Source organism: Amblyomma maculatum, chromosome 5 (assembly GCF_055883805.1).
Source record: "Amblyomma maculatum isolate TAMU_Amacu chromosome 5, ASM5588380v1, whole genome shotgun sequence".
Lineage (NCBI taxonomy): Eukaryota > Metazoa > Arthropoda > Arachnida > Ixodida > Ixodidae > Amblyomma > Amblyomma maculatum.
In genome coordinates, this window is record NC_139348.1 from 105,203,134 (window position 1) to 105,216,828 (window position 13,695).

A 13,695-nucleotide genomic window follows, 5' to 3' on the forward strand; every position below is an offset into this window, starting at 1 on the left:
AAGGCATTCGAATTTCCGCCATTTTCTTTCTAGCCCCATATTCTGTGACGTCAAAGCTGACACTGAAGTAGGGTTAGAAGATATTCTTCGTAACGTATAGCAACCATATGCATTATACGCACTTCAATCAAAGACTCGCAGTTGTTAAGACACTCGTTCTCTTCGCATTGTCGCCACTAGGCGTACAGATATCGCACAACTTGATTCCTAGTGTTTGCGCCAAGTGCGCACAGCAACCAAGCGAACAATACGGCGGCTTTTTCACGGCTCATAACATCATATTGAACATCACCTACCTTTCCGGGCGCTTGGGGGTCGTATCTTCGTAGTCCTGAAAGCATGTTAACCATATTTTAGACAAGTCTTCAATAAATGTATATGTAGTGAAAAGACAAAAATTTAGTACTGGAATTAGCTGATGAATGTCCTCATGCCGCTGTGTATACCTGGTCAACTCTACCTAATAAGTTGCCCGTGTACCGGGTTTACCCCAGGTGATCGAAATTAGCTGGAGCCCTCCACTACGGTGCCCCCCCCCCCCTCTACCCAAAGAGCGAACAGTGGCGATGCGCCATCGTTAAAAAGCGTAACGCTATTCTCTTCACTTTTATGAAGGCAAGTGTGTGTGTGTAGAATTTTCTCAGTTGTCTTTAAACTTTTACTCAGTTTCGTAGCGCACCCATAGATTAATTATAGAGGTTGCTGAACCTTGGATATTGCTGTCGATCTGCCTGACAACTAGAAAAGGTTAGTGAGGGTACTTAATACTGCTTACGCGCACTACTCGCGAAAGCCTGAGATGAATTAAGGTAGAACGAGAGGAATAAGATAGTTTACACGGTATTAAGGAGCACTGAACAAGGGTAAATAGGGTGCGCCTCAGTTCGCAGGTCGAGCCAACGTTTCGACAAGTGGACTTGTCTTCATGGACTTGTCTTCGTCCAGACGAAGACAAGTCCACTTCTCGAAACGTCGGCTCGACCTGCGAACTGAGGCGTCCCATTTACCCTTGTTCAGTGCTCCTTCATGCTGAGACGGATTAAGGGAGATTACCAGTTAGGGACGTCACTATCAGTAACCATACCTGCTGCATTGCGCATTCGCTATGTCCATCTTATTTGCTTAGGACACAGGAACTTTCGCGGCCTATGAATAATGTGCTTATTCTTAAATTAGAAGGCCCTGTGTTTGATTTCAACCTTGCCCGAATTTTTATTTCCAGCTCAATTGTTTTCATTTGGATACAGAAGGTTCCCGAAAAAATTGGCATCAATACAAATATTTTAGGTCTCCTTTTCACCTCGTCCTTACTTTCTGTGACCATACTTCAACACGCCGGACCACGCCGCGTTTTGCTACTAATGAAGCACATAAAGCTCTCGCCGCTTGAAACAATCACGGAACAGCCTAAACCAAGGACACTGCGACTTGTAGCTACGAGTAATGAGACATTCCCATTAGCATACGAGAACTCATACAGTAGCCGATCTTGAAGTAGATCGATAGTATATTAGCCGACGAGTAGCGCAACACGAAACTCTGACGTTAGGGCTAATAAAACATACTTTGTTCTTAGTGTTCCAACGGCATAAAGGACATCTATTTTCCACTGGAGTGCACGGTCGGGGATATATTCATATACAAGGTCGCAAATATTCTATTAGCATGCCGAAATACCCTATGGACCTAGTGACAATAAAGGAACTTTTGCTGATGTTGAACCTCCGCATACATGTTTTTAGTTATAGTTAACTGTGAAGAGTCTGCTGGCAAGTCTAAAAGTGCGTTTCTCCACTCACCGCTTCCTCTCCATCCTCGTCTTCCACGTTTTCCTTCTGACCCTGAGCAGTGATTTGCACCTCGTACGTTATTTCCCTGAAAACAGTCCAAGAAAGCGCCACCAGGAAATTTTTTCAAGGCTTGCCGACGCCGAATTCAGGAACGTTAGTATTTTTTTTAGATAGGCTTCATTCGCTAACTTTTCCACGTGGCTGTCCATAGAATGAACTCACTTGCAAGGCTGACGACACTTTTTCAAGCACTTCTTCGTGAACTTTTGTGACACATCCACTTCGGCACATTGTCCTACAGAACAAAGCAGAACGAAACCTTTTAAATCAGCGCCATAAGGCTGCCGACAAAGTTTAGTGCAGTGCCTTTGACACTGAAGAGCTGAAACAACCACCCGGAGTTTGCGAAGAACAGCACCAGTGATAATGGCGGCATCTAAACTCAGTGCTGGCTATCTGACAGTGATTTGTATAAACTCTTGCATGGTATTCGGACTTTGGATTAGTTTATTCACACTTATCTCTACAACAATCCTTCTGATGTACAGCTGAGAGCCATTTTGCAACCACGATCAATGTCTAGGCTCCTTTGCAAGTTCTATCTTCAGTTCTGTACTTTTCAACTACTTTGAATTGACTGACTGGTTACAGCAGTTACCAAAATTGTGACGATTCATGTTGAAAGTGACGTCTGTTCACAGCTGCACCGGTGCGATGGGTGTAACTGTTTTAAAGCCCAAAGGCCGGTTTGTAGTTTGCTTGCAAGGGATCTGCTGGGTATAGTACATTTAACCTCCCTAACAGGCGCAAATATATTTCACGAGCTAGTCTAATGCAGCTTAGCCTTTTTAATCTGAAGAAAACATTTATGCCGAATGAAAATGACTAATGTAACCAATGGGAGTTGGTCGTCAACAAGTTTCAGAGTTGTGCTGCTGTAAGAGACAGTTCATCTGGCCACAAAAATATTTCTCGAGTGAATGCTTGCAGCGTTTAAGTAAGGCACGACTTGAGCTCGATAATCCCTTTTTACGCCTTCTTTGTTCATGAAAGAAGCACTTTGGCTTGATAATGAATTAACCTCCGAGTTAAAACTATATCCCGAATATATCGAACTCGAACAGGGTCGCGAAATAATTCAGTATATCGATAATTGGATATATAAAAGGTGTCATCAGACCAGCTCTGCTGTAACCCAGAAGCATGAATACGATGTATCTTTGCTAGCGGCGCGGTTCGGTTACAGCAGCGACGTGCAGCGCACCACCGCAACGCGCACGTGCACGCACCAGCGAGCCGAGAGACTCCTCGCGCCAGGCGTCTAAAAGAGGGACGCACTAGGGCGCCATTACATAAACCGCTCCAAAGGCGTGCCCGTCAGATATTTGGTATCGGGGCAGATCAGAGCGTCGGGGCTCGCGCTGCTAGTACCTCAGGTGATACGCCGCGCGTCACAAGTTTTGTTGTGGTTGGGGTTGACATCAAAGTTGCTGCCGATTACGGGTTGGGAAAAATCTCCCCTGACCACAAGAGCCTAATATTGTTGCTCGTACACTGTAAATTTTATGCTATAGTGAAAATATGGTAGAGTTGATTTATTCGTTTCCTTCAGTAGCGAAGGAAGCTGCGCTGAAGCTACCGGAAGGCTTCGGTCATCTAGACTGGCTTCACCGCATAACAACAATGTTGCGTCGAAACCAACCCCGCAGCCCGACGAGCTCTTTTAGTCGCACGTGACATTCATCTCGTCAAGTGGTTTTACAGAGGTAGCGCTGTCAGCAGGTGCCCAAGGCAGCGCAGCCGACCAGGATCCGTGCGCGAAAAGTTTTCACGGTGGCGAAACTGGGAGAAACGCATGCCTCTTGCAGGGGCATGGCGTTCAGTTTGATATGTTATGTTCCAGGGAACGGAAGTGTGATAAAGGCAGACACCACTCCTATGTTTTCGCTTGGGCTTTCCGAGGGGATATTCTGAGAGTTCGATATAAGCTGTAATTCGATATATTCGGTATCGAATGTATACATCTTAGCCTTCTAATGAAGCACCATTTTATGCTACGGTGTCGAAGAACCAAAACAGCATGGCGCCGTTCATTTTGATGGTGAGGTTTGTTATGTCGTTCGAGACCTCCAGCCATCGGCAGGGTTGTCCCGTTCTTGTCACGCGCGTGAGCAGTAAAACTGGTGATGACGAGATGCAAGGGAAAAAAGTGCACCGCCATGAATACGTACTGGTCTTGGTCGGGTCGCATATGGGGGATCCCTCGAGGTCCCGATAGGCGTAACGACTCGAGATGCAGCCACATTTCTTCATCCACAGCCTCATGCGACACTGTTCGTAACAGAGCTGCGCAGAGCACCAAAGCTTAAACAGCACGGCCTGTCTGTGTAACCATGCTAATTGAGCCTAATAGAAGCATTCGGTGCAGTATTCGGTGCAGTATTCGACAAACAGACATAAATTACTATACAAGAAAGCACGCCTCGGTTCAGACACTGGAAATGAATTACGCTCTCAATGAGTCGAATAAATAATTACTAATTGGTATGAGTTGTTCCTGCCGAATGACATTTTATCAACTAGAACAACAATAACAAAACACCCAGTTAAAATAAATGCAAGTAGTTTGACACTTTTTCCTCAAAAGAAGCCATGGAACCTGATTTCAAAGCAGTCATCAGTTCCTTTTGTTTCTTCCTGTACATTATCTAAGGAAAGCAGCCGAAAGAAGTGAAGGCTGCCCATGAGGCAGCCCATAATTAATGGGCAAGATCAGTACAACGGGTGTAAAGAGGTATTTTTAATTTTCTTTTAATATTTGGTATGTAAAGGTCTGGGGTATTCAACAGTGCAATGGCACCCGTCTAAAACAAGTCACTCTGAGAGAGCATCATGTCATCAAGTGATTGTGTCAAAGTATACAGTTGGGCACGTGTCATTTTAAATCACCCACGTATGAGAACACGATCCAAAACATTTCTATTTTGCTATAAAAAATGCAAATTTTAATGACGACTGTTGGTAATTATACCATGCTACGTTACACTGTGTGGCTTTAAATAAGTTCAGTTCACAATCATACTTCATGCTTGGCAATTGAGCGACCGCATCTGGCTTATAACAGAAAAAAGCAGAGGCGAAAAAAATTCGCAATGTTAAAATGATATTTCATCAAGGTTGAACCATCGGCCGTGCAGGGATGCTTGCCTTGCATAGACAGCGTTTTAAAATACATCGAGTGTTAGGAAAACTGCACCATTCTCATTCTTTGAAAGCAAAGCTGTGCGCAGTTCAGTGAGCAAAAAAGAACCAATATGTTTTAATAAAGAGTGTACTGGCCTAGCGCGTAACAAACACCAAAGCTGGGCTCTGGTTTCTAATGATAGAAATACAGCCATCTTACGTTCTGTGTCATCATGCCGTAGTACTTGTCGGACCTCTTCATCAGCTCGTAGTTTACGCACTTGGTCTGGTACGGCTTGGGCAAGGCCAGCGTCGTTTGCTGAGGCAGACAATAAGACACTGCTAGCGCTTCCTTGAGCACATGAGGCCGACACAGTGCGGTCATGTAGGTCTTTCCTAATATAAAATGCCTGAAAAATGCTCAGGAAAATAATCAGCCGCTTTTGCGGCGGCTGTCACGTGGCGTTCTTTGGCGCGCGTTCAAGTGTGGGATTGCAGATGGCAGGAACGCTAGACAAGATGAGACATCTGGAGGAAAGGCACAGTATCTGACACGCTTTCTCCGACAAGTGAGCGTTTGGATGGTACGCCATCACTCCTTTCGCGTGGCGTTCCTTGGCGCGCGTTCATGTGTGAGATTGTAGATGGCAGGAACGCTTGACAAGATGAGACTTCTCAGGCTTTCGCCTTTCACTACTTTAGTCGCTGAAGTCCCTCGTAATTTTTAACCTGCGCACCTCGACGCTCCCTGTTAAGGCATCGCTTCACTGAGCCAAGCAGATGTTAGGGCCATGGCCGGTGAATTGCCGTTGCCTGTGCAACACGCCAGAGACCATTGATCATTGTTTTTTTAAGTACCGGGGTGCTGTTTTTTTCTGGGACAGTGCAGCAGGCGCAAAGCAAAGACGTCGAAATTACGCCATATAGTATTCATTTTTGCCCGTTCGGAAGACCAGCGATGTGCCTTATGATTTGCTTATGTTGTTGGGGCTATTTAGTTTATGCAAAAGCCGAAGAATAGACCGTCATGCTCAACCACTATGAGCAACGAAGACTTTATTCTGAGAGTAGTGAGCTTAACTGCTGGGAGTGTATGCTGCCCTAGGAGAACCACCTTATTGGCTACCGCATCTCGATGTTTTTGTGTGCCTGCATGAATTTTGACATCAGTTATGGTATGGAATGAATGGATTTTAGTGGCCTTGCACTACACAGCATAGTGATTTGAGGCATGAGCTGTTTGTTACTGTTCCTCGAAAGGGTTCCCATGCAATAAATGTTTTCTCATGGAGAGGGTCCCAGGGACAGGGTCGGTGGTTAAGGCGCCCAGCTACTGTAATCTAGTACTAGTGATCTAATTTGTTCCGCTGTTTTGTTTTTTTTTTTTTTTTAGTCTGAAAGCAGCACACAGTGGACACGCAAACGTCAGACAATTTTGCTAAGCTCTGAACCTCCTGATCGGTGCTTTTTACGAAGACTGATATCAGAAGACCGAAGGTTTCTTAAAGTAACGGAGTAGATTTCACTGGAAGGAAAGTGTGAAGGGGCCACAGATCTGGCTGGGTTATATTATGAATCTTCAGGGGTTAAGATGGCTGCAGCTGTAGCAGAACAATGATGATTGGGAAGTTGACTTTGTCCTGCTGAAGTTGCTGTTGGTTTGATTTGGTTAGGTTTTTGAGAGTTAACGTCGCAAACCGACTCAGGCTATGGGAGACGCCGTAGTGGGGGACTCCGGAAATTTCGACCACCCGGGGTTCTTTAACGTGCATAGACATCGTACAGAGCACACGCGTGCCTTGCTTTTCGCCCCCATCGAAAAGCGGCCGCCGAGGCCGGGATTCGATGCCGCATCCTTGGACACAGTAGACGAGAGCCCTAACCAGTGCACCACCGCAGCGGGGCTAGATGCTGTTGGTACGATGATGATGGTGATAGTGAATATTACAATTATGAAAACCTTAACTAAAACCGCAACTCGTACCTTCCACTTTGTCTGTCAGGAGCTCCATTCGAGTCTGCTTTAACTGTGAACTATTCACCTTGATGGATAGGATTAGTTGCAAACCTCGCTACAGAAGAAAGAGAAAGAGGGCTGGTTTAGTTTGGTTTATGGGGTTTAACGTCCGAAAGCGACTCAGGTTATGAGACACGCCGTAGCGGACAGCTCCTAAAAATTCCAACCCCCTAGGATTAACGTACACTCGCACCGCACAGCACATGGGCTCCTGGCTTTTCCCCTCCATCGAAAAGTGGCCGCCGTGGCCGGGATTCAACCCCGCATCCTTGAGCACAGCAGTCGAGCATTTTAACCACTGTGCTACCACAGCGGGACGAAAGAAGGCTGGTAAATGTCTTTGCACTGTCTTTGCAGGTTTTGCCACAAATTCATTTACCACCCATCTCAACTCTATTTACCAGAGGGAAAGCAGAATTAGAATGACAGTGTAGAGCTAACTGCTTAGTGCACATGGACCCCTTTGGATATCAGGCTCCGTAATGTACTCTTGAGCGAGGCGTGAAAAGAATAGAGACGTATCATTGTCAGCATTTATGAAATATACTCAAGCAAGTGTGCCAGCAGGGCGTGGACTCAAGCGGGCTATGAATGATTTATAAAAATTAGCAATGGGCGCTTTTGACACATTTAAGCATGTCTTTATGACAAGTTTTACTATTCTGCACTCCATCAGAAACCTACATCTGCGCACCTGCCTTTTCCAAACTTTTCAACGTCATTCTTTCCTAGAACAGCAGTCGACTGGAACGACCTCCCCCACCAAATCGCTGCCACCCTGTGTCCTTGACGTTCCACCTAGTTTTGCCACGTATCAAGTTTGAGGAGAAAATTTATTTTGTTTTTGCCCCACCCCTTATTACTTTAGAGGCAGCTTGCGGGGTCTTATTGTGATTAAATGAAATGAAAGGAAATACTGGCTACACGCAGGGAGGGGCTTAGTCCGAAGCTTCACAGGACTATAATAGGTGTAGTTAATATATGTGCGTAATAGCTGCATGCAGCTCATTTTGCACTAAAGCAGAAATCCTTGTTCAAACCGGCTACGAGACTTCTGACAACTCCTGAAAAGTGTGGGGTTACTTATCCCCTTTCGTGCAGTGTAGAAAGGAGCTTGCCGCGCACCACAGATAGTTGACTCTCCGTCATAGTTGCTCGTAATCGATTATTTGCGATTAATTACATTTTTATAGAAATTATTAATCAATTGATTGCTTTTTTACAAACAGTAATATCTCATGCAATCAGTTTTTACTATAATTCATTAGAGGCAATCAATTCCTTTTTTGCAGAAAAGTCTACGATTAAAACATTTTTATGTAAATTTGTAATCAATTGATTGCTTTTTACAAACAGTAATATCTCATGCAATCAGTTTTTACCGTAATTCATTAGCGGCAATCACTTACTTCTTTGCAGAAAAGTCTACAAGGCTGTGGCGTTGCCGATATCTGCGGCGATGTGATTACGCTAAATTGTTCAGCCTGATGATGGTGCGCAAGGCTGGATAGTGGCACTTCGAAGTCTTCGTTCTTACTATAGGTTCTGCTGCACCTGTGGAAATTCTTCGAGTTAAAGATGAATGGGCTTCTTGCAAAGGATGACGTCGAAAGCTCCAGCAGGGTTGTGTCGATAATCAAAACGGCTTCCATTGTTCCACATTGCAAGCGCCTTTCCACTGCGCCAGCAACGAAGCGCGGCGCTTCATAGACGACGTATAAACTGGTATCGAAGCATTTATAAACTACGTCGCCCCCTCCCCCCTTTCCCTAGAGCTTACATGTAGAGAGTGTTCTGTGTTGCGGCTGAATGAAATCACAAGGAAACGTTCCGTTGCAAATTTACTGACAACTTTAAGCAACAACTCCCTTTGAAAATTACCTGCGTGCAAAAAGATTTTAAAGAAGCCGCATTATTTTATTGCACGAGATGTCACTGTGGGCTAGTTGCCTAAAGAATCCTTAAAAATGCTGTATCTAATGCTGGCCACGGCGGCCGCTTTTCGAAGGAGGCAAAAAGCGAAGCGCCCGTGTGCTGTGCGATGTCAGGGCACGTTAAAGAACCCTAGTCAGCCGATATTTCCAATGTCCTCCACTACGGCGTCTCTAATAGCCTGAGTCGCTTTGGGACATTAAACCCCATAACTAAACTCAATTAATTTCTTAAAAGGAAACAGCGCAAACACAGGACAAAGAGACGAATGAAGATTGCATGCACTGTTACATGCAGTACACGACGCAAGGTACTGACCCAAGAAGATGCGGGAAAACACACAATGCGCATAGCTTTCTTGGAGCCTAGTAAACTAGAAGACCTCTGCAAAAGAGTCAGCCAAGATCTCCCGAAAATCTCATGTAAGGTTAAGCACCAAACACCATATTTCAAATCCTGTGTGACCATCGTTGTATATGAAGTACCGCTGTCGTTTGGTGCGTCCTACATTGGACAAACAGGAAGACGCATCACCTAGCGTCTAATGGAACACTCGAAGTCTCTCAAGACCGGCACATGCACCAACCTGCTCATTCACAGTAAAAAATGCTCTTGTGTACGAGGCCTCGAAAAGACAAATATTTTTGCAAGGTATAACGTAAAGCGCGCACGGGAGATACATTAAGCTTACCTGATTAAAAACCATGGCGAGACGTGTGCCAGCAGTCTATACATCAACCTATTACATAGAGAGACTGCCTATCTGAAAACTTAATGCTATCTTTATTGGAACATTTTTTAACCTTTTCAGAAAGAGTGTTAGGCACGTTCTTTTTATTACCTAACCGGATGTCCATTATCCTTTCTTCACCTGCATCTTCCTTTCTTTGTTTGTTTTTCATGTCCTTCTTTCCACAAGCATCGTTAACACTTTTATAGCTTTTATCGCCGGCCTTTTACACCGCTCTTGACGTTACCTCAGATGACAGCTTGCCTCGAGACTACATAACGTGTGTGCACTTTCGAATAAACTTCAGTTATAAGTCAGCGGCTGTTTTGTTCCTTCCTCCCTTTCCTGTGTTTGCGCTGCTCCCTTTTAAACTGTTTTATTGCAGTTCGAGCGAGTTGTTGTCAAGGCAGAAAATATATGAACCTGTAATTGAACACTGTGATCAATTACATTTCTGATAAAGTATTCCTAGCGCAAAAACCGTATGAGTCACAATAACCTCATATAGATTTCTCATACTAAACTCATACAAATCTCATACAATCTCATATATTTCTCATACGTTGAATGATATCTGCATGAGATTATATGAGATTTATATGAGTTTAGTATGAATTTATTATGAGAAATCTGCTTGAGGTTATCGTGACTCATGGCTTTTTTCGCTAGGGATCGTAATTATAACCCATTATTCAATTTTTGTGACGTGTACAAGACAGATTTCCTTATCACTGGCGGCGCCACTATTTTCGATCGAAATTTGCTGATTGGTAGGGATAAATAGCCCTGATTTAAGGCAGCCCACCTACACCAATGTTCTGAAAAGCGTACAATAAAAAAGTGTCTCCCGACATTGTTGCACCATACTTCTGTGTTTTGCTGCCAAATTTAGAAAATGAAAAGTGGCAGTTGACATTGAAGGCCATATAAGCTGGTTCGGTCGACGCAAAGACTGTAAAGCATACATAGATGGGATGCCCTCGTACGATGTCAGTGCACGTTAAAGAACCCCAGGTGGTCGAAATTTCCGGAGTCCTCCACTACGGCGTCTCTCATAGCCTGAGTCGCTTTGGGACGTTAAACCCCACAAACCAACCAACCAACCAACGTACGTACACGGTTGGTTAAGATGTGTGCAGCGAGTGCTTTGTGCCTACAAAAAAAGCAGAAAAACGTGGGCTTTCCACTGCTTCGTTGATCGTGCTATGGTCGGCACTATCGATATGTCTAATAGGCAAAAATAAAGAGCAGCCATCTTCATTCACAACCACCACAGACTGCGGGTATGATTCAGGTGGTGCGGCGACAGACTGATGGGGCTATAACTGAAGGATAATAATTACGGCATACCTGTTCGACGAGGATGATGTAGCGCGACTGTGGCTCAAAGAAGAGCGAGTGTGCCTGCTCGGCCGAGTTGGTGTCATGCTCGTGTACGGATGCGTCAGCGCCAAACGGATCCACCTCCAACACGTTCGCCAGATCCCAGCCAATCACCGAGTTCATCTCTGCGGTGACGCAAGCAAGCGTGAAGGAGTTGCAGAAAATACGTGCATAAAACTTCATGATTTTTCATAAGAATTTAGCAAGGGCAAGTTAACAAACAGTCACGCCGATTAACAGCAGCCCGGAATATATACTGGAATTTTAAAACTGTTTTAATGTATTCTTCACAACCGCTTATTCTTAAGAAATAGCGCAAAAACAACAGAGCGGAACGAAGAAAATACGCAACATGAAACTTGCTCTGCGCGTTTCTTTACTTCTGTCCTGCTGTTTTTGCCCTGCATCTCAAGAAGCATATTCCACTCTGTCCATCACTTTGGGTTCTAATAAAAATGGCGTCACATCCGATCATGACGTCACGTCCAGTTATTCCGATGACGTCACCAGGTGATCACGTCACTATTACTATTATCATCAACTGTCACTGTCACGATCATTGTTACTATCATCACTAACCGTCACTATCACTAACTGCAACTATCGTTATCGATCAATATCTACCACTAACTAAAGTTCTCACTCTAAACAAAATCCAGCGGAATCTCGCGAACAAATGTGCCACTTCTGAACGGACGGACACTCACGAGCCTGTAAAGGCTTTCCCCTTAAAAGGCCTCTTTCAAACAACTCTGGTGTGCACGCGCATATGAAAGTTCATACGGATTCTCGACTCGCCTGTGTACTATAGTCGCTTCGCGTTGATCTCGTCATCCCCTCTTCACTCACCATAGTCCCAAGGGTAGCGGCACCTCCTCAGTGGGTGAGTATCGTTGGTGATCCGGCTGTAGTCCAGGGTGTAGCAGTAGCTGTCCGGGTACCGCACGAATGATTTGTACCAGCTGCGCACGCCAGCATCAAAGAAGAGAAAGGCTGTTAAGCGTGAGTTTCACCTCCGGAAGTCCTGAACAATATGGATGCGCCGGAACATCGGAACATTTACGCTGAAGCCCTGCCGTAATTCTTGTCAGGCAAACGTCTTCGAGTGATTGTTTCTTATACAGGATGAACTCCCTAAACGCAGCCTATGTTAAAATTCAGCTCATTGGATCCTCCGGTGCCTTCCACTTCATTGTCTTGACGCACACATCATTTGCTGAAAACCATGGGCTCGGTGTAGTTGGGAAAGTACACGAAATTATAGACAGCCATGCGCTCGTGAGCCCTGTTGTGCAACAGCATACAGTAATGACAGCAAAATACTTGCGGGGATTTATCGTTGATTATTGTTCCCCCTGTGAGACAAACAAAAAGACAAAAAGAGCTCTTCCTTTTCTCTTTTTTTTTTGTGTGTGTGTGTGTGGGGGGGGGGGGGAGGGTATATATTGTCAAAGAATAGTAGAACACCAGTCCTGCCCTGATTGGGAATTCGGTACAGTCCTGGAACTACAAACCAGTCTTCGCGAAGCTCTAACGTGGACTGCGAAGCCGCTTTGGAACAGATACCTATTTTTCGAAAACTTGCATTATCTGCATGCCACTCGCTGCCACTAAAATACATGCAGTGTAGCCATGAAGCGACTAGATAAAGACGGAATATGTAAGCAGTAGTATGAAACGAACGAAAATACACGGGGACATAACTTCATATCTTACTGCCGGTTCCACTGCACCAGATGGCGCATAGCCATGACTCAGGACAAGATGTCTTTAAAAGGTTTAAGATAAGGCCACTAAAACCTTCCATAAACTCATTTTCCTTTAAACTCTGCACCAACAACCTTTCAGGTAAAACACGACTCCATGAGAAACATATCTTCGTTCCCCGGGTCAGCCAACTGCCTTCTTTTAAACTAGCCTGAAACAACTAAACACGTTTTATAGAATGTCGAGACGCTATTTTACATTGGATTGTCCTTCAGAGAACCTTCAAAAAGATTTACCAGTAAGTTGCGCCTCATGGCATTCGCTATCAACGGTCAGAAATGATAGTGGGATGTCATACGACATAATGATGGCACTAAGCCTCGACAGCTTTTGGAGGACATGAATTTAAGTCGCTCACGCTGACGAAAATTGCTCTACGCGGAAATGTCTCTGACACTGTGAAATTTGTGCGGGACGTTTTCAGAGCTCAACCACAGCCTCGCGATCGGCTGAGCCTGCTTCGTAATTTGTAAGCATCGAAGTTTTACTGTGATATGTGAACGCAACGCTTGGCACGCCCCTTTGGTTTTTTCTGGATGTGCTGTACTAGACAAACGCTTTTCGGTCCTGTGGTTAGATTGTCTTGCAATACGAAGGTTCTGAGTTCTCAATTGTATTGCAGATCGATTGCTGTGGTATATTTTCCACGTTTCCTTAATTTTTATCACCCGGTGGAGATACTAGCTTCCTCGTGGTAAGGATGGAAAACGGGTTGGATGAAAAAATTATTACTGGGTAAACGCAGTTAAACCAAGTTTCATAAGCGCTAGCTCTGTTTTGCTTGGTTCAACTAATGTCACGTGTTAAATGACGTCATCACGCACCTATCACGCGGCCTCTGACGTTAATAAAATTCAATCACCTTTCAAGGTCAAGGGTCAAAGTTAATCATA

The 13,695-nt window shown here is 44.7% G+C and overlaps 1 protein-coding gene across 1 annotated transcript; it reads right to left on the reverse strand.

Annotated features, from left to right (window-relative positions):
* Positions 1–292: 292 nt before the first annotated feature.
* On the reverse strand, positions 293–12,786 carry LOC146189113 (uncharacterized). Its single transcript, XM_084605178.1, has 8 exons — positions 12,752–12,786; positions 11,885–11,997; positions 11,003–11,160; positions 5,194–5,292; positions 4,022–4,136; positions 2,013–2,085; positions 1,800–1,875; positions 293–331 (listed from the first exon to the last, which is right to left on the reverse strand). Exons 1-8 carry the CDS (start codon positions 12,784–12,786, stop codon positions 293–295), a joined length of 708 nt encoding a protein of 235 aa, XP_084461304.1.
* Between the last annotated feature and the right edge of the window lie 909 nt (positions 12,787–13,695).

Excerpts from the sequence above, each read along its gene's own strand:
- LOC146189113 (XM_084605178.1), bottom strand. The coding sequence starts at position 12,786 with ATGGCTATGCGCCATCTGGTGCAGTGGAACCGGCA. Across the intron at positions 5,293-11,002 it reads ACATCATCCTCGTCGAACAG|CAAACGACGCTGGCCTTGCC; the intron begins GTATGCCGTAAT and ends TGTCTGCCTCAG. Across the intron at positions 2,086-4,021 it reads ATGCGACCCGACCAAGACCA|GACAATGTGCCGAAGTGGAT; the intron begins GTACGTATTCAT and ends TTTGTTCTGTAG.